Source organism: Salvelinus alpinus, chromosome 2 (assembly GCF_045679555.1).
Source record: "Salvelinus alpinus chromosome 2, SLU_Salpinus.1, whole genome shotgun sequence".
Taxonomy (NCBI): Eukaryota; Metazoa; Chordata; class Actinopteri; order Salmoniformes; family Salmonidae; genus Salvelinus; species Salvelinus alpinus.
The window spans coordinates 71,838,025-71,856,725 of record NC_092087.1 but is presented as its reverse complement, the minus strand read 5'-3'; the positions used below and the strand labels follow the sequence as shown (position 1 = coordinate 71,856,725).

Sequence of the window (18,701 nt, the reverse complement as noted above, 5' to 3'; positions counted from 1 at the left end):
GGATAATCAACAAAGGTGAAATGAACAGTAAACTTTACACTCTCAAAAGTTTCAAAGGAATAGAGACATTTCCAATGTCATTATGGCTGTGTACAGTATGTACAGTGTTGTAACAATGTGCTGTTTCTCTTCATACACAAGACACAGCAGTCACACTAATGACACTCATTCACCATGTGACGAATATGGTGTGAGAGTTCACACGAGTTTGCATGTCTCACCATTGTTTCTTGACTCCCTCCTCCATCAGTCTTTCAACATCAGTGAACTAAGTTTAGATCGACTAGAATCAGTGGTATAGGTGTGTGTGTGTGGTGTTGCTATGGAATTGGAGTTTCAGGTGTGGTCAGATAATGTGTTGTGCCTCCGATGACTAGCCTGGGTGTATTACCAAGCCAGAATTCACACACCCCCACCTCTCACTTCTCTCTCACATTGAAACTGAGTGGGTACTTTAATTCACAAAGAAAGAAAGGCCTTTATGCCATGCATACACATGCAAAGTTATTGGTTTGTCCCAACGTTCTCTCTCTATCTCACCATCTCTCTCTTTCTGTCTCTTCTCTCTGAAACGCATCTAGTGAGAAACGGACATGTTTTTGGTTGGTTGACCCCTTTGCCAACCCACATCCCTTCTGTCCATCCCACCACAACTATCACAGCTACACAGAGCCGTACTCCACATCTCCGTTTAGTACATCACTCATTTATCTGCTTGGGTGTACACTAATGAGGTGAATCTACCTGGTGGATGCACCAGACTTTGTAAGTGGTTCCCATATCCACATCAATAGAAAACGGCAATTTTAGACAGACATTCTTCTGACCCATCAATCAATCAAATGTATTTTAAAAATGCCATTTTACATCAGCAGTCGCAAAGTGCTGTACACATACCCAGCCTAAATTCCCAAAACAGCAAGCAATCCAGATGTAGAAGCACAGTGGCTAGGAAAAACTCCCTAGAAAGGAAGAAACCTAGAGAGGAACCAGACTCTGAGGGGTGGCCAGTCCTCTTCTGACTTTGCTGGGTGGATGATCTTTATCTTCTGATGCCTTAGTACACAGAAAAGTTTGATTGGTTGGTATGTGTAGTGTCAGTTCGGGATTGGTCCCAGTGTGTTATCTCAGTTTATAATTGGTCCATGTGTTGTGTCTCAGTACACAGAGCAGTTTGTAACCGGTCTGCAGACGCAGCTGGAGCAGTCCCGGCTGCAGGAGGCAGAGCTACTGGGAGCCCTCAAAGAGATGCAGGACAAAGTACTGGACCTAGAGAAGGTAAGAGAACACACCTGTGTGTGTGTGGTTATATCTGTGTGTTTAATATCTTCATTGTGTGTGTGTGTTCCAGAGGAGCAGCTTTCTGCCTGATGAGAACAATGTGGCCCAGCTGCAGGATGAGCTGAAGCTGGTGAAGCTCAGAGAGCTGGAGACACTGCACTCCTTCAGAGAGATGCAGGACACGGTGACCGAGCTTAACCAGCGCTGGCAGGTAAGTAACACATCACAGAAGACTGTACAGTAGGGAACTGAATGCTTCAGAAGGGGAGAGCATAGTAGAGGTGACTAGAAGAACAGGGTTTATGTAACAGTGTTGCTTCCGTCCCTCTCCTCGCCCCAACCTGGGCTAGAACCAGATACGCTCTACACACATCGACAACAGTCACCCTCAAAGTATCGTTACCCATTTCTCCACAAAAGCCACGGCCCTTGCAGAGCAAGGGAAACAACTACTTCAAGGTCTCCGAGCGAGTGACGTCAGGGAGAGATGGATAGAGAACCGATGCACCATGGTTGTTGTGGCTCTCTAACCTGTTCTTCATCTCCGCTCCTCTCTCTCTCCAGCTCCACATGTCAAAAGGTGGCGGGGGTCACTGGAAGGAATCCCCCAAGAAGAATGCCCTGAATGAGCTGCAGGACAAGCTGATGGGGGTGCGTCTGAGAGAGGCCCAGGCCCAGGCTGAACTCAGGGAGGTCAAACTCCAAGCCATACAGCTGGAGAGCCAGGTCAGTGGAATAACTTTAGTCTGATGCCAAATCTGTTTGTGCCCTATCTATATAAAAGTGATCCATTTTGTGTTATTTCCTTAGTCTGATCCCAGGTCTGTTGCATGTAACAATGACCATAGGAGTTGGCAAGACAGTGCTGGGACCAGCCTAGGGAAATACATTGTATTGGATCACATTTCTAAAAGAGACTTTCATTAGGCCTAAATGACTAAGGGGTAACTCATACATCAAATACTATGTGGAAATGGTAGATAAATGCCTAGGACAAGTTCAAGTGTGACATTATATGACATTGTGAAAGAACAATGCAGTATAAAAGTGGTCAGGAAGATGCATATACTGCATCATCTTTTTGATTTATGGGAAAGTACCTCACTCAGTGTTTTAACATTCAGTTCCACACTCATGTTTCTCACCCTGATGAGTGAGATGTTTGACTTTTGTGGTGGATTATTCACAGCTCTATACAACACCATAGGCCTACACACACACATTTTTGTTACAGTTCATCACTTTGGGCCGCAGGTTGGCATTTATTGGGATGACTCATGTACTGGAGGCAGCTCTGCAGAGTGGTCACGAGCTAGCACAGCCAGTCATAATAGCAGATTTTAAACCTAACCTTAAATTAAGACCAAAAAGCGTATTTTTTTTCATGAATGTTTAAAATATAGGCAATTTTGACTTTGTAGCCTGCCCATCTAGTGGAAATCTCTCGGCACTGCCTCCAGGACGAGATTCATCCCAATAAACGTTAACCTGCCTTTAGGCCTTTTTCTAACTTGACAAATGTGTGCATAACTCAGTTTCACATAAATAATGCATTGATGTCAACAGGTGATTTGCGTTTGTGGAAGTACAAGTTGTTAATTTCTCAAATTAGCTTTTTGCTACAAACTGTTGATTGTCTAAGTGTTTTAACAATAAATAGAGGCAGACAACTAATATCATATACAGTACCAGTCAACATTTTGGACCCATCTACTCATTCAAGGGTTTTTATTTATTTTTACTATTTTCTAAATTCTAGAATAATAGTGAAGACATCAAAACTATGAAATAACACATAATTTAGTAACCAAAAAAGTGTTAACTTCTTACGGCTGAAATCCCGTTAACGGGATCGATATGACAACAGCCAGTGAAAGTGCAGGGCGCCAAATTCAAACAACAAAAATATCATAATTAAAATTCCTCAAACATACAAGTATTATACACCATTTTAAAGATAAACCACCACAGTGTACGATTTCAAAAAGGCTTTACGACGAAAGCATAACATGCGATTATGTTAGGTCAGCACCTAGTCACAGAAAAACACAGCCATTTTTCCAGTCAAAGAGTCACAAAGAGTCACAAAAAGCAGAAAGAGATAAAATTAATCACTAACCTTTGATGATTTTTATCAGATGACACTCATAGGACTTCATGTTACACAATACATGTTTACATTGGCGCGTTATGTTCAGTAATGTTTTGCTTCCAAAACATCCGGTGATTTTGCAGAGAGCCACATTAATTTACAGAAATACTAATAAACATTGATAAAAGATACAAGTATTATGCATGGAATTATAGATAAACTTCTCCTTAATGCAATCGCTGTGTCAGATTTCAAAAAAGCTTTACGGAAAAAGCACACCTTGCAATAATCTGAGTACAGCGCTTAGAGACCAAAACAAGCCATACAGATACCCGCCATGTTGTGGAGTCAACAAAAGTCAGAAATAGCATTATAAATATTCACTTCACTACTCATTCTTTGATGATCTTCATCAGAATGCACTCCCAGGAATCCCAGTTCCACAATAAATGTTTGTTTTGTTCGATAAATCCATTTATGTCCAAATACCTCCTTTTTGTTTGCGCGTTTAGTTTACAAATCCAAATTCACACGGCGCAGGCACTTAGTTCAGACGACAGTTCCATTAGAGTTCGTAGAAACATGTCAAACGATGTATAGAATCAATCTTTAGGATGTTTTTATCATAAATCTTCAATAATGTTTCAACCGGACAATTCCTTTGTCTTTAGAAAGGAAAAGGAACGCAGCTAACTCTCACGGGCACACGCGAGACTTAGCTCATGGCATTCTGCCAGACACCTGACTCAATCAGCTCTTATTCCCCCCCCCCCCCCCCCCCCTTCACAGTAGAAGCCTGAAACAGTAGAAGCCTGAAACAAGGTTCTAAAGACTGTTGACATCTAGTGGAAGCCTTAGGAAGTGCAATTGAATGACATTTTACACTGTATATTGGATAGGCAAAGACTTGAAAACCTACAAACCTCAGATTTCCCACTTCCTGGTTGGATTTTTTCACAGGTTTTTGCCTGCCATATGACTTCTGTTATACTCACAGACATCATTCAAACAGTTTTAGAAACTTCAGAGTGTTTTCTATCCAAATCAACTAATAATATGCATATCTTAGCTTCTGGGCCTGAGTAGCAGGCAGTTTACTCTGGGCACCTTATTCATCCAAGCTACTCAATACTGCCCCCCAGCCATAAGATTAAACAAATCAAATATGTTTGAGATTCTTCAAATAGACACCCTTTGCCTTGATGACAGCTTTGCAAACTCTTGGCATTCTCTCAACCTGCTTCACCTGGAATGCTTTTACAACAGTCTTGAAGGAGTTCCCACATATGCTGAGCACTTGTTGGCTGCTTTTCCTTCACTCTGCGGTCCAACTCATCCCAAACCATCTCAATTGGATGGGGTCGGGTGATTGTGGAGGCCAGGTCATCTGATGTAGCACTCATCACTCTCCTTGGTCAAATAGCCCTTACACAGCCTGTTTTGGGTCATTGTCCTGTTGAAAACAAATGATAGTCCCACTAAGCGTAAACCAGATGGGATGGCATATTGCTGCAGAATGCTGTGGTAGCCATTAAGTGTGCCTTGAATTCTAAATAAATCACAGACAGTGTCACCAGCAAAGCACCATCACACCACCTCCTCCATGCTTCATGGTGGATAACCACAGATGCTGAGATCATCCGTTCACCTACTCTGCGTCTCACAAAGACACGGCGGTTGAAACCAAAAATCTCAAATTTGGACTCATCAGACCAAAGGACAGATTTCCACCAGTCTAATGTCCATTGCTCGTGTTTCTTCTTATTGGTGTCATTTGTAGTGGTTTCTTTGCAGCAATTTGACCATGAAGGCCTGTTTTCACGCAGTTTCCTCTGAGCAGTTGATGTTGAGATGTGTCTGTTACTTGAACTCTGTTGCAATTTCTGAGGCTTGTAACTAATGAACTTTTCCTCTGCAGCAGAGGTAACTCTGGGTCTTCCTTTCCTGTGGTGGTCCTCATGAGAGCCAGTTTCATCATAGCGCTTGATGGTTTTTCGGCTGCACTTGAAGAAACTTTCAAAGTTCTTGAAATGTTCCATATTGACTGACCTTCATTTCTTAAAGTAATGATGGACTGTCGTTTCTCTTTGCATATTTAAGCTGTTCTTACCATAATATGGACTTGGTCTTTTACCAAACAGGGTTATCTTCTGTGTACCACCCCTACCTTGTCACAACACGACTGATTGGCTCAAGGAAAGAAATTCCAAAAATGAACTTTTAACTAGGCACACCTGTTAATTGAAATGCATTCCAGGTGACTACCTCATGAAGCTGGTTGAGAGAATGCCAAGAGTTTTCAAAGCTGTCATCAAGGCAAAGGGTGGCTACTTTGAACAATCTCAAATATAAAATATATTTTGATTTAATACTTTTGGTTACTACATGATTCAATATGTGTTATTTAATAGTTTTGATGTCTTCACTATTATTCTACAATGTAGAAAATAGTAAACATAAATAAATACCCTTGAATGAGTAGGTGTCCAAACTTTTGACTTTTTTGACTGTACATGACATTTAAATACTTGTAATTTAGCAGACGCTAATCCAGTGACTAATTACGCTTTCAGCCTTCTGACACTGTCCCCACTCTCTCTTCACCTTCAGAACCAGATTCACAGCAAGCTGATTGGGCGCCATGAGGTGGAGAGCGCCGCCATGCAGGAGAGGCTGCAGCAGCTGGCGAGCCAGAACAAGGGGCTGCAGGCCCAGCTCACCGAGATGAAGAGGAAACAGTCCGAGCTCGACTGCAAGGTGGGGGAGAGGAGGATGGAGGTAGCCAATGGTAGCGTTGAAATGTGTGGAATAAGTGGGCTGCAAGTTAAGACAGGGGAGGGAGAGTGGGGATGAATGCGCAGAAAGAAAGAGGGATGGAGAATGGAAGCGGGAGGAGAGGGGTAGTAGAGAAGGTATATGGAGGAAGGTAGTGGAATAAGTGGACTGACTGCCAGGTGAGAGAGGAGAGGAGAGGGTGGGGGAAAAGGAAGCAACCTAGGGTGACATTGATAAGTGGGCTTTGTGTGTGAGCCTGCAATCTAAACAGACGCAATTGCACAACTAGATGGTCTAGTGGCTTTCACTCAGGCTGTGCGCCAGAGGTGATTTCTCTCTCTCTTGTTTTTTCTCTTCTACCACACTCTTCCCTCTCTCTGTAGAGTAAAGAGGAGGTGATGACGGTGCGCTTGCGGGAGGCTGACAGCATGGCCACCATGGCTGAGCTCAGACAGAAGATAGCTGAGCTGGAGATACAGGTGGGATGTTTGTACACAGATCTGAACTTGACTTCCATATTGAATGGATGTCATTGTCAAGTGTGTTTAGATTTCTTCTGGGTGGTATGTGTGCATTGGAGAGATCGTCTTCCCTGCTTCTTTGGCGTTGACTGTTCGGTTGTGTACGTATGTGGGCGAGTATGTGAGCATGTGAGATTGTGTGTGTCTAATCCCCCTATCCCTGTCCTACAGAAGGAGGAGGGTCTGATCCAGGGCCAGCTGAACCACTCTGACTCCAGGCAGTATATCACCCAGCTTCGAGACCAGATCGGAGAACTCAAGAATGAGGTCACACACATTTAACAGTCATTTAGCAGACGCTCTTATCCAGAGCAACTTACAGTAGTGAGTTTGTACTTTTTGTGGTACTGGTCCCCCGTGGGAATGGAACCCGCAACCCTGGTGTTGCAAGCGCAATGCTCTACCAACTGAGAGACACACACACACACACACACACACACACACACACACACACACACAGTAAAAGCCCTCGTGTCTGGGGTTAGTTTAGCCATTGAAACCCAGCTACATGTGAATCAGATCCCCTCATGCTTTTTGTATTTCTCTGAAATGATAGACGCCACATGAAGCATGACATACTAGATTCACTACTCTGGCCTTCCTCTGTATGACATTTCCAACCACACAGAACAGACGTACCCCCCCCTTACCCCTTCAAAACCCCAGACCTCAGAAATAGAGCGACAAATGCGTGTGAGAACAAGACAACACTGATTCTCACATGCTTAAAAACACACACACACACTAACATAGCTGAACCACGTAATATACACTTGCTCATTCAGAGAGCGGCTGTGCGTGAGAAGGATGTGTCAGAGGAGGGAGTGATGGGACTGCCTTGCCCTTTTCTGTTCACTAGTTCTTAGAGTGCATACTGTTGGTTGTATTTGTCATATGGAGCCTTTATGTAAAGAGTACCGAAACATTTGTGACAAAGTCGAAATTAGCAAGCAGTAATTTTCCTGTCTCAAATCTCAGGCATCTATTTTGCAAATTAATTCATGTTTTGTAACTGTCGAAGTTATGATTATAAAGTGTTTGTCATACCAATGACTTTTGAATATTCTGAATTGTCCCAGAACAAGATGATACACTTCAACATAATACAGTATTGATACACTTCAACATAGTACAGTATTGATACACTTCAAGAAGGGATGATCTAGAATCAGACCAGTATAGTGTACATGATTGAACTCTGCTGTGTAAACTGAGACAGAAGAGGAAGAGGTGGGCGAGTGCCTAGTTATAGTGTTCCTATTGGTTAACCACTACCCTCCCCCTCCTACCAGCCTAACTCGGTACAAATCTCAGAGTTTTCTGTAAGTACTGAATCAGTGTTGTATCTACACATGCGTACTCACGCAGACACACACAGGCACATCAGACTGGATTTAACCTTGTCACTGCAGGCTAGACCACCATACCAGGTTGCTATAGAAATGGGTCACTTTCCAACCAGTGTACACACTCTTCTCACCAACAAACTGCATCAAAAGCCTTTCTTTGTGATATCAGTAATATCCAAGATGATTGAGACAATAATCTACGGGTATGAATGTCTTAACCTAATTTCTTTCTCTTTTAGATCAGGCAGCTCCGCGGGCAGCGCTCCAAGTTCGCTCCTAGTTCCCGGGGCGGGGGCTACCCGGATCTGTGTCTAGCTAGCCCCTCGTCAGCCGGAGGCGACTACCTGAGCTCGGATGAGGACCTTCTTCCCAGCCCCATCCCCCCCAACGCCATGTACCCCGCCCTGCCCCACCCCTCGGCCAGGCTGGACAGCGAGGGCAGCACCGACAGCGAAGCAGAGGTCCACCCGGACCACCCCCACCACGGCCCCTCGCAGCAGCTCTACACTAGCATGGTGTGTGCTGAGGTCCTGGACAACTGAGCCATGGAGGTCCCTGGAACTCCCTGGTCCTGACCTAGACTACTAAAGATACTGTACTCAGTATCTCTTTAGTATTAGAGATGCTGTACTCGCCCCAACTTTACTGTACTACTGTTCTCACCCTAAACTACTGTAACCTGTAACGGACATCCTCCCCTCCTTCTTCGTGTTGGTGCCATGGTCTCTCCTCTTTGTTATTCTCTTCTCTCCATTTCCCCCTTTTACTTCTCTGCTCACTCCTATCTCTCTTCACTTATCCCTCTTTATCTCCCTCTATCTCCCTCAATCTCTTTTTCCTCTACATTCTCACAGACCCTGAGTCAATTCCAGTCCTATTCCCCTGTCTTGTCCTGTCCTTGGCATTAGTTTCCACATTGCACTCCGGACCTGAGTGAAGAACAGATAACTTCAGTATGCTCGCTCACTGTGCAGCAAGCATATCCTATCCGCACAGAAAGCCGAGAAAATAAAAGGGATTGAAAATAGACCCCAAAAAATGCTTTCAACTTTCAATACTCCAACCATACCACACAGCAGTGACTATGAGATGCAAAGGACATCGCTTTGATGAAATGATTCCCCTCAAGTTTGGAAGGACTTCAATATGGACTTGGGATCGGTAAAAGAGGATATGGATGGATGACTTGTTGGGCTTGACCCTGCTCTTACTGTCCCGTGAGCGAGATGTGGAACGTACTGTCTCCCATCTTTCTCTTTCCTCCTCCTTTTCTCTCTCTCTCTCCATCTCTCTTTCTGTCATTCCATCATTCCAAGAAGACCCATTGGCCACCTGCACTGCCTGTTAAAATGGAAACAACCATCCACTGTAACCTCACAATGCACACTTCAAAAAAAATTAGAGCGAGAGGGAACGAAGGAAGGATAGGGGTAGGAAAAGAGAGGAGTATGGCATGGACTTGTACACATCAATATCATAGGGATGTTACTAGATGACATCACATGCATAGATGAATATTAACAATTTCCCTTACTGAAATATGTTTGTTGTGTGTGTCTCAATGACTTGCAAATGAAACAAGGCAAGCGAATTACGATGGCTAATGTCAACAACAACAAAAATCTCAACGTTGCCAAATCTTAGGTCATTTTTCTGCTATTATTTATGTTCTTATTTATTTGAATATTTTTTATATATCTATATAGATACCAACGGCGGCCAAACTTTATATATACGTTGAGTTCCCTCGGTCCTTTGTGCCAACTTGAATCCCGAGGCTGAGGTGTCAACGGACGGTGTCCATGACGATGCGTGTCAGAGAGACAGAGCAAATGCGCTGCTATGATTATCCTTTTTTCTCACAGTCTTCTTTTATGTTTTGTTCTATCTGCTCGACATACAGTTGAACTTTACACCCCTTAGGAATCAGTTGTGAGTGCGAAAACTACTGTGAAGAAATTGTTGAACGGTTATGGCTATGCTTCATAATGTCTCTACCTATGACTTCTGAAATAGCCACACATAAACAACTCCTGTTATAATCTATTTGAAATGTGTTAAGGCATTTTTAAACCCTAAGAGCAGGTATCAACCCACAAGTGTTTATAAGAGCAATGGCTCAGTCAATCATTCATTTTGTCTAATGGTGAGGCTGGAGTTTACTAGTTTGGGACTGATTGGCATGTGTCCGTCAAAATGCTGTGTGAGTGACGTGAAGGGGTTAATTTGAAGTTACCAAAAAAATTAGAATTTGTTGAAATTGACCAATCAGAGGCAAAAATATATATAATTTACCAGCTACAAGTGTACTGATCAGATCATCATAAATATCATTATCAAGTTGGACCAGGGTCATCACTCTGTTTATGTCTCTGTTGTTCTGTTCTCTGTTGTTCTCGTCTCAGTCATGGTGCTGTATGATGAATTATCAATACCTCTCCTTCCAGAATAGCCAACTGTGACATCACTTCCTCTTTCTACTGCCTGTTACCAATAGGATTTAGGGATGGATGGAAACATTCAGTTGAACGTGTGGACTGAAAATGTCTGACTATCTGATCCATGCTGTTACTACAGCTTCAGATGGCTAAAATGCACAGGTTAACAGACTGGGGGCAGTATTTTGCCTAGTATATACCTCACTGGCTAACTATGTGGCATATCATCCCAATAGTCTTGAATATATGACAAATGCTTGTTAGAATTAGCTTTAGCTCAGTCATTAGGAGTGGGGAGACGAATGCATCGCCTCGGTGTCATGTTTCCAAAGCATTCAAATGTTCTGTGTTTATATCAATGGGACAGAGTTGATCATGGGAATCGATGATAGCCAACTGGAAAGAAGCGCAATGTGGTTGCTTTCCCAATGTCAAGGGGGAAAGGATTCCATACAAACTCTATATTGTCTTACGTCTGTGGCAGACACTTCACATATCCCATTTTATATATTCTTACAACAGTGGAAGCAAAACGTATTGTATAATTCAATAATATTCCATATGACAACCTGAACTGAAGTATTAATATAAATATATCACAAGAATAATTGAGTTGATTTGCTGATGCAGAGGATGTGTAGTAATATATTCAACAGGGTGATATACGATCCTAAGATTCTGGATATACGATCCTAAGATTATGGATCTCCTCTTGACTTAAAGCAGTGAGTGCTGTTCTGGGAATATGGGAGTGGATGCTTGTAGTGGTTAGTGTAGCAAGCTAAGGCCCTGTCTCATGTCAGTATTAGTGAGCACTTGCAATATTTCTTGGTAGTATTGAGGTACTGTATAATGCTATGCCACCAAGCCTATGCATCCCAACTTTGTATCATGTTTTCTTGTGTTCAAATTATGCCATGCACTCAGATTTGGTGTGTGCCTGGCTTTTGTTGCACAGTGATGCTGAATGAAGGGGGAACCTGTCACCAACTGCCAAGGAAATAAGGGAGCTCTTCTAATGGGGTTCCACTGCCATGTAGCCCATCTTTCACTCGCTCAACTATTACAAATAACCACCTTTTAGAGGTTAAACCAGTGCAGCAGCTGAAATCACTGTTGTCTGGTGTAACATCCTGGACCAGTCAGTTAAGGTATTACTTTAGCAATGGGAGGGAGTTCGGATGCCATGTGTTGTCAACCTGTGGTAGAGTATAGTCTTGGTCAGTGGTGGAAAAAGAACTTGAGTCATACCTGAGTAAAAGTAAAGATACCTTTTAATAGACAATTACTCAAATAAAAATGAGTCACCCAGTAAAATACTACTTGAGTAAAAGTATTTGGTTTTAAATATGCATCAGTATCAAAAGTAAAAGTATTAATCATTTCAAATTCCCTACATTCAGCAAACCAGACCATTTTCTTGCTTTTTTAAAATGTACGGTTAGCCAGGGGCACACCGACACTCAGATATAATTTACAAACAAAGCATTTGTGTTTAGTGAGTCCGCCAGATCAGAGGCAATAGGGGTGTTCTCTAGATAAGTGTGTTAATTTGACCATTTTCCTGTTCTGCTAAGCATTCAAAATGTAACGAGTACTTTTGCGTTTCAGATAAAATGTATGGAGTAAAAAGTACATGTATTTTCTGTAACTTTTACGCCACTAAATTCCTAAAGTTGTCAAAAATATAAATAGTAAAGTACAGATACCAAAAAACTACTGAAGTAGTACTTTAAATTATTTTTTACTTAAGTACTTTACTCCCCTATTAGACACTACTAGACAGTGTCTAATTTACACAAAGTCTTGTGCACTCGCTCCACACTCGCATAACACCAGGGTGTATGACAACCCTGCATAATACAAACACTATACTGCTGTTCAGAGATGGTGCTCGGATGCGGAGTTCCCCAGTGTCCCAACTACAACTGGTATAACTGTGACTAAAATACTTTTTGATACACATGAAGATGCCCTCTGATTCAGTATTTGTCATCCGTGTAGTTTTATGATTAGCGTTGGTATGGCTATTCTTTGATCTGAACCAAGATCATGTTTAAAATCTTAGGGTGTGGGGAATGGTAGGGTTCCATGTTTAAATCTATATAGTGCCATAATGTAGGTAGATTTATACATAGTATATCAAATGCAATTTTCATAGACAGTTCAGCATTTGCACTCTGGTTTAGGATGGTGTTCACCAAAAATATCTCAGGTGAAGGCCACTGTTGAGCTAGGACTGAAGGATCCCCAATATGTTTAAGATTTATATATATATATATATATGTATGTATGTGTGTAACCATGTTAGAATGAAACTGGAACGCTATACATGCCATTGTCTGTGTCTCAAAGAAGAAGGAAACAAAACATGGAGACTCCCCCTTATGGACGGTGTCCTCATGCATACCCTGGGTTGTATTCATTAGGGCACACAATGTCAAATATTTTTAAATGTTCTGCAACAGAAAACAAAAATTAGTGTTTCTTATTGGACAAGTCCATGAAGTACCTCCCGGTTTCAGTCACTTTTCTTCCATTTGGCGCCTCAAACACAACCCCGGTGTAGGACTTCTCTCATGTATGTAACAGCAGGTCGGTATCCACTTTACTCCCCCCAACCTTGTTCAATCTCTCTTGCAATTCTACCAATGTGTTGTCAAGTATATTAATGACAGTAATAAAGATGATATTAATGACAATATTATGAAAACATTTCAGTGTTCTGTACTTGATGATGATATGAAATAAACATTGACACCACATTCTCAGATGCCATGTCGAGGTGGCACGGTGTTGTGTTGATTGTCTCCACCCCTGTCTTCATTTGGATATAAAATCCATTGTAATCTTCCATTGAACCTGTTATCCTCTTTGGCTCTCTGTCCCTCTCTTATCTTTCTCTCCCGTCCTGCTCATCACAACATTGGGTTACCAGTTAATTTCTGTTTGGGCTTTCCGTCTCCATCGCTCTCTGCTCTAACTTCCATTTTGAAACTCCCTCCTGTCTCAACACTTGTGTGTGTCGACACTTTGCCGCACATTACTCAAGTGACCCCACCAACCTCCTCTCATTCAGTTACTTGGTATTCTCTTGCCTCACTTCCACACATCTTCCTGTTTTGTGATCATGTGAATCATTTTGATATAACAATGAAGTAGACTGATATTAGAGATTTGTATACCAACCTCAAGTCAAAGAGGACATTTGGTCATTTGAAAGTGAAGTGATTAGAGAGAGTACATCTGGACTTGTTTGGTCCTATATACTGTAGCAGAGCGGCGATGAGTGGGTTTTTAGTGCAGCAGAAAGACCTGTTGCTCAGCAGTGGAGTCTGTCTGGTCTTTCTGAGGAAGCTCTGTGGTTGAGGTGGCTGCTGCTGAGTGGAGCGGTGCTATACAGATACGCTCTTCCCCATCACTTTCATTGGGCTTCACTTTACTGAACACTACGTCTCAGTGGCAGAATACAGCCTAGAACTTCAACTTGAGCATATAGATAGATTTTTACTGTAATGATACATGATTTGAGCTTCCTATTCAATTTTAATTTGTTTACTACGTAGTTGGAGATTCAGGAGTAAAGTTTACAGTTTGGCATATCATATTTTGATATTTATTTTTGTTTTAATTCATTTAGAATTTGAGCCTGAATGTATTTGTTCAGCCTATTTGCTTGATGTGAAAGGTTGACATTTGTATGCCTTTTAAAGAACCTTATCTGGTAAGTTTGTATGAAACACTTTTTTGTAGTGAGATTTTCACATTTTTCATTCTCGCCGTAATGGCATAAATTACAGTATCACCATCTTTTAAAATCAAAGCTCTTTTGTCATCTCACCAGGTGACTTGACTGAAGACATCATCTCCAAGAGGGCTAGCCGCAGAGATTTCTCATTTCTCTTTTATTAGGTGAGTTTTTCTGCATTTACCGTACCAAATTAATTCAGCCAATGTGTTCAATCTAATCATTTATCTCCACGGGTGTATCTGCATCATACTTAGTTATGCTATTTCAAATGTCACCTTGTATCTGCAAAATTGCACAGTAGAAAGAGTTCCGTGTTTTATTTACTGATCCATTGGCCCTTGGGCAAAAGATATGAACTATTCTGCCTAGAACATAGAATACTTCAAATGAGAAATATTTTATATCTGAAGCTTTTAACCACTATGAATCCAGCAGAGGAAAAATAAATCAAGTTTTTCTATTTTTGGGAGCCTTTTTGTCCCTAGTCTTCTATCTTGTTATGTCTTCAATACTCTACCATTTGCCACCTGTAAGGCTGTGCAACCAGAGGGGAGAGAGCTCACAGGGTGAGTCGGGATAATACATAACGGTCTGCTGTGTTTGGTTGAATTCGGGTGGTAGCTGCTGTGGAATGGTTACAAAACACTGGGTGCTAGTATATGCTGCCACAGTTTATGCAGCAATCCAACCAAGCTCAAGCGTAAGGAGTATGTGCAATGACTTGGCTGAGGCGATCTGTCTAGAGATGTCTGTGAATTATACATAACACACATTTAATGCCAAATAAATGACCTCCTTTATGAATAGATACAGTAGGAAAAGCTCTGCTGGGAAAATACTCTATTTCCATTCAGCATATTTGAACTGATTTCATTATGGAGCTCGTTTTTATGGTTTCAAAATGTTGTCTTCATTATTTTAGTGTCAGCAAAACCCACAGTACTGTTACCTTCAAAGTGGTTGTGTGACCAGGGCCTGTACTCAGAAAGCATTTCCGATTAGGTGTGCTGATCTAGGATCAGATCCCCCGTGGTCCTGTTATCCTATTCATAATGATCTGAAAACTGATCGTAGATCAGCACTTATACTCTGATAAGCTTTATGAATACGGCAGTGTAGTATGTGACCGTGTTAGTCAAAGCACTGCTGCCACCTGCTGTATGTTGGTTGATATGAATAACACCTGGACTATTATGTCAATTTTCATGTACTCCATATTGCAGGGCCTTCTACTTCCCTTCCATTAGACTGAGTCTACAAAACCCTCTGTGCTCCTGCTGCTTCTCGCTTCCCCACCATGCCTCGTTCTTTCCTGGTGAGGAGGGGGGGCTCTCACACTCTGCGCCCCAAAGCAGGTAGCCCCTGCTTGGGCACAACCCTGGTGCCAGTAGGTCCCTCAGAAACAGACAAGAGGCAGGGGGGTACCCTTCAGGGCCAGCTGTCACCTAAGAGTGCAGTGTCTCTAGTGACACACAATGAGGCCTACCCATCACAGCCCTCTCCACCTCCAGCCCTCCACCCTGCCTCATATAGTCCCCCTTACCTTCACCCCACCAGTCCCATGTCTTCAGGTAGGTGTTGAACACTGAGGCTCAGCTAACACAAGCTCATGTACATCTGCCAGATTTGTGTATTATTGTTCTTCCATAATCATTCATTCTTTAACAATTTTCATTAAAGTTAAGACTGAAACAGCAATGTGTTTAAGACCTAGAGATCAGTGATTGCTTGTAAGAGGGGCTATTAATGTAACTTCCTGCTATTCTCCATCTTAAGACGGTAGAGCTGCGCTGCACCACCACTCTCCCTCCCAGTTGAACCCTGGCAGCCCTTCTGAGGAGGTGGGCTCTCCCCTCCTGGACGAGACCCGACACAGAGACTGTCCCCAGATCAGTGACCACAGGACCACTGGGACTGAATGCCCACTGTATGGAAAGGTTAGTGGATGATCCCAAATTAGTTTTGTTATTCTAACCCTCTGACAAGTCCTCATTGCAAATAATAAAATGTTCTTAATTGATTTACCAGTATAAATAAAGATGAATTATTAAACATCAATCCTCCTCTCCATCAAAAAGGTTTGATATTAGTGATAAGAGAAAGCTATGTTTGCTTCCATCATGGATAGTAAACAATTCGGACTCATTGGAATAGCACTGAGGTGATTGGATAGACCTACACACAGCCTTCTTATTAACCAAAGGTCAAAGTGCAGCAACTGAAGTCTGACATGCTTTAACTCTATTCTGTTTTTTTTACTGGAAGACCAGTGTGAGGATTAGATTAAGATAAGAGGTCTATTGTATTTACTGCACTGCTCTCCACTTCTGCAAATCACATTAAAGTGTTTGTTTTCTTTTCAGAGTTTCTTTTCTTTCTCCAGTGTGGAGTCCCACGTCCACAAGTGCCATGGTGGCAGACACAAGCAGTCATCATCAGCACACATCAAGACTAACAGTCAGCCGTACGGCTATAGGCCAGACCTGGGTTTGAGCTACAGGGTCAAGGTAGGAATAACACACCTAATAACGCCAAATAAGGTCTGTTGCCTGCCACATTACATGTATAATGAAGGGTTTTAAAGCAGCTCTGGGGTCAGGTCTATTATAATCAGATCACATGGTGACGTCAAGATGTGGGACATAAGTTCTATCCTACCTGAAAAGGCTGATAATGCAGGTATTTTTTTCATACAGCTCTTACAGAAAAAGGGCATTATCATAATTTCACAATGTTATTTCGACCTCATAGTATGGAAATATCATAAAAAGAACTGGAAATCAAGTTATTAACTGCACTGTTCTACTAAGATATATGGAATTGTTTTAAGGTCATAGCAAGGATAATTTAGCTATTTGATTTTGAATTTTAAGACTCCTTGAAGTACCCAAAAAATATATAAAAAATATATTTTTGTCCTTACTGTTATTAGCCCATAAAAACGCATTGAATAACAGATTCACTACACGGAACAACAGATAGTCCCCCAAAAAGATCAAAAGGAAGTTAGTTCTGAAGTGTCTCTCCTATATCTGAGAGATTTAAGAAAGATCAGGAAACATATATATATATATATATATATACAGTGGGGAGAACAAGTATTGGATACACTGCCGATTTTGCAAGTTTTCCTACTTACAAAGCATGTAAAGGTCTGTAATTTTTATCATAGGTACACTTAAACTGTGAGAGACGGAATCTAAAACAAAAATCCAGAAAATCACATTGTATGATATTGCATGACATAAGTATTTGATCACCTACCAACCAGTAAGAATTCCGGCTCTCACAGACCTGTTAGTTTTTCTTTAAGAAGCCCTCCTGTTCTCCACTCATTACCTGTATTAACTGCACCTGTTTGAACATGCATGTTTACATGAATAAAAGACACCTGTCCACACACTCAATCAAACAGACTCCAACCTCTCCACAATGGCCAAGACCAGAGAGCTGTGTAAGGACATCAGGGATAAAATTGTAGACCTGCACAAGGCTGGGATGGGCTATAGGACAATAGGCAAGCAGCTTGGTGAGAAGGCAACAACTGTTGGCGCAATTATTAGAAAATGGAAGAAGTTCAAGATGACGGTCAATCACCCTCGGTCTGGGGCTCCATCCAAGATCTCACCTCGTGGGGCATCAATGATCATGAGGAAGGTGAGGGATCAGCCCAGAACTACACGGCAGGACCTGGTCAATGACCTGAAGAGAGCTGGGACCACAGTCTCAAAGAAAACCATTAGTAACACACTACGCCGTCATGGATTAAAATCCTGCAGCGCACGCAAGGTCCCCCTGCTCAAGCCAGCGCATGTCCAGGCCCCTCTGAAGTTTGCCAATGACCATCTGGATGATCCAGAGGAGGAATGGGAGAAGGTCATGTGGTCTGATGAGACAAAAATAGAGCTTTTTGGTCTAAACTCCCCTCGCTGTGTTTGGAGGAAGAAGAAGGATGAGTACAACCCCAAGAACACCATCCCAACCGTGAAGCATGGAGGTGGAAACATCATTCTTTGGGGATGCTTTTCTGCAAAGGGGACAGGACGACTGCACCGTATTGAGGGGAGGATGGATGCGGCCATATATCGCGAGATCTTGGCCAACAACCTCCTTCCCTCAGTAAGAGCATTGAAGATGGGTCGTGGCTGGGTCTTCCAGCATGACAACGACCCGAAACACACAGCCAGGGCAACTAAGGAGTGGCTCCGTAAGAAGCATCTCAAGGTCCTGGAGTGGCCTTGCCAGTCTCCAGACCTGAACCCAATAGAAAATCTTTGGAGGGAGCTGAAAGTCCGTATTGCCCAGCGACAGCCCCGAAACCTGAAGGATCTGGAGAAGGTCTGTATGGAGGAGTGGGCCAAAATCCCTGCTGCAGTGTGTGCAAACCTGGTCAAGAACTACAGGAAACGTATGATCTCTGTAATTGCAAACAAAGGTTTCTGTACCAAATATTAAGTTCTGCTTTTCTGATGTATCAAATACTTATGTCATGCA

General features: G+C 42.3%; 2 protein-coding genes across 4 annotated transcripts in view; both read left to right on the top strand.

The window, feature by feature from the left end:
- Positions 1 to 13,221, top strand: part of LOC139567668 (EVI5-like protein) — a 43,473-nt gene extending 30,252 nt beyond the window's left edge. For 2 of the 3 annotated variants that reach the window (XM_071389070.1, XM_071389069.1), the window contains 7 exons: positions 1,162 to 1,278; positions 1,352 to 1,492; positions 1,846 to 2,007; positions 5,984 to 6,130; positions 6,532 to 6,627; positions 6,841 to 6,936; positions 8,258 to 13,221. In XM_071389070.1, coding sequence (XP_071245171.1) covers positions 1,162 to 1,278; positions 1,352 to 1,492; positions 1,846 to 2,007; positions 5,984 to 6,130; positions 6,532 to 6,627; positions 6,841 to 6,936; positions 8,258 to 8,560 — 1,062 coding nt within the window. In that variant the 3' untranslated portion in view covers positions 8,561 to 13,221. The remainder of the gene's footprint in view (positions 1 to 1,161; positions 1,279 to 1,351; positions 1,493 to 1,845; positions 2,008 to 5,983; positions 6,131 to 6,531; positions 6,628 to 6,840; positions 6,937 to 8,257) is intronic. The other variant, XM_071389071.1, reaches the window with a different exon arrangement.
- A 371-nt stretch (positions 13,222 to 13,592) lies between these two features.
- The window catches only part of LOC139567670 (zinc finger protein Gfi-1b-like), a 7,857-nt gene continuing 2,748 nt past the window's right edge, over positions 13,593 to 18,701 (top strand). Inside the window, exons 1-5 of the mRNA XM_071389072.1 lie at positions 13,593 to 14,180; positions 14,301 to 14,368; positions 15,431 to 15,778; positions 15,984 to 16,144; positions 16,571 to 16,714. Coding sequence (XP_071245173.1) covers positions 15,505 to 15,778; positions 15,984 to 16,144; positions 16,571 to 16,714 — 579 coding nt within the window. The 5' untranslated portion in view covers positions 13,593 to 14,180; positions 14,301 to 14,368; positions 15,431 to 15,504. The remainder of the gene's footprint in view (positions 14,181 to 14,300; positions 14,369 to 15,430; positions 15,779 to 15,983; positions 16,145 to 16,570; positions 16,715 to 18,701) is intronic.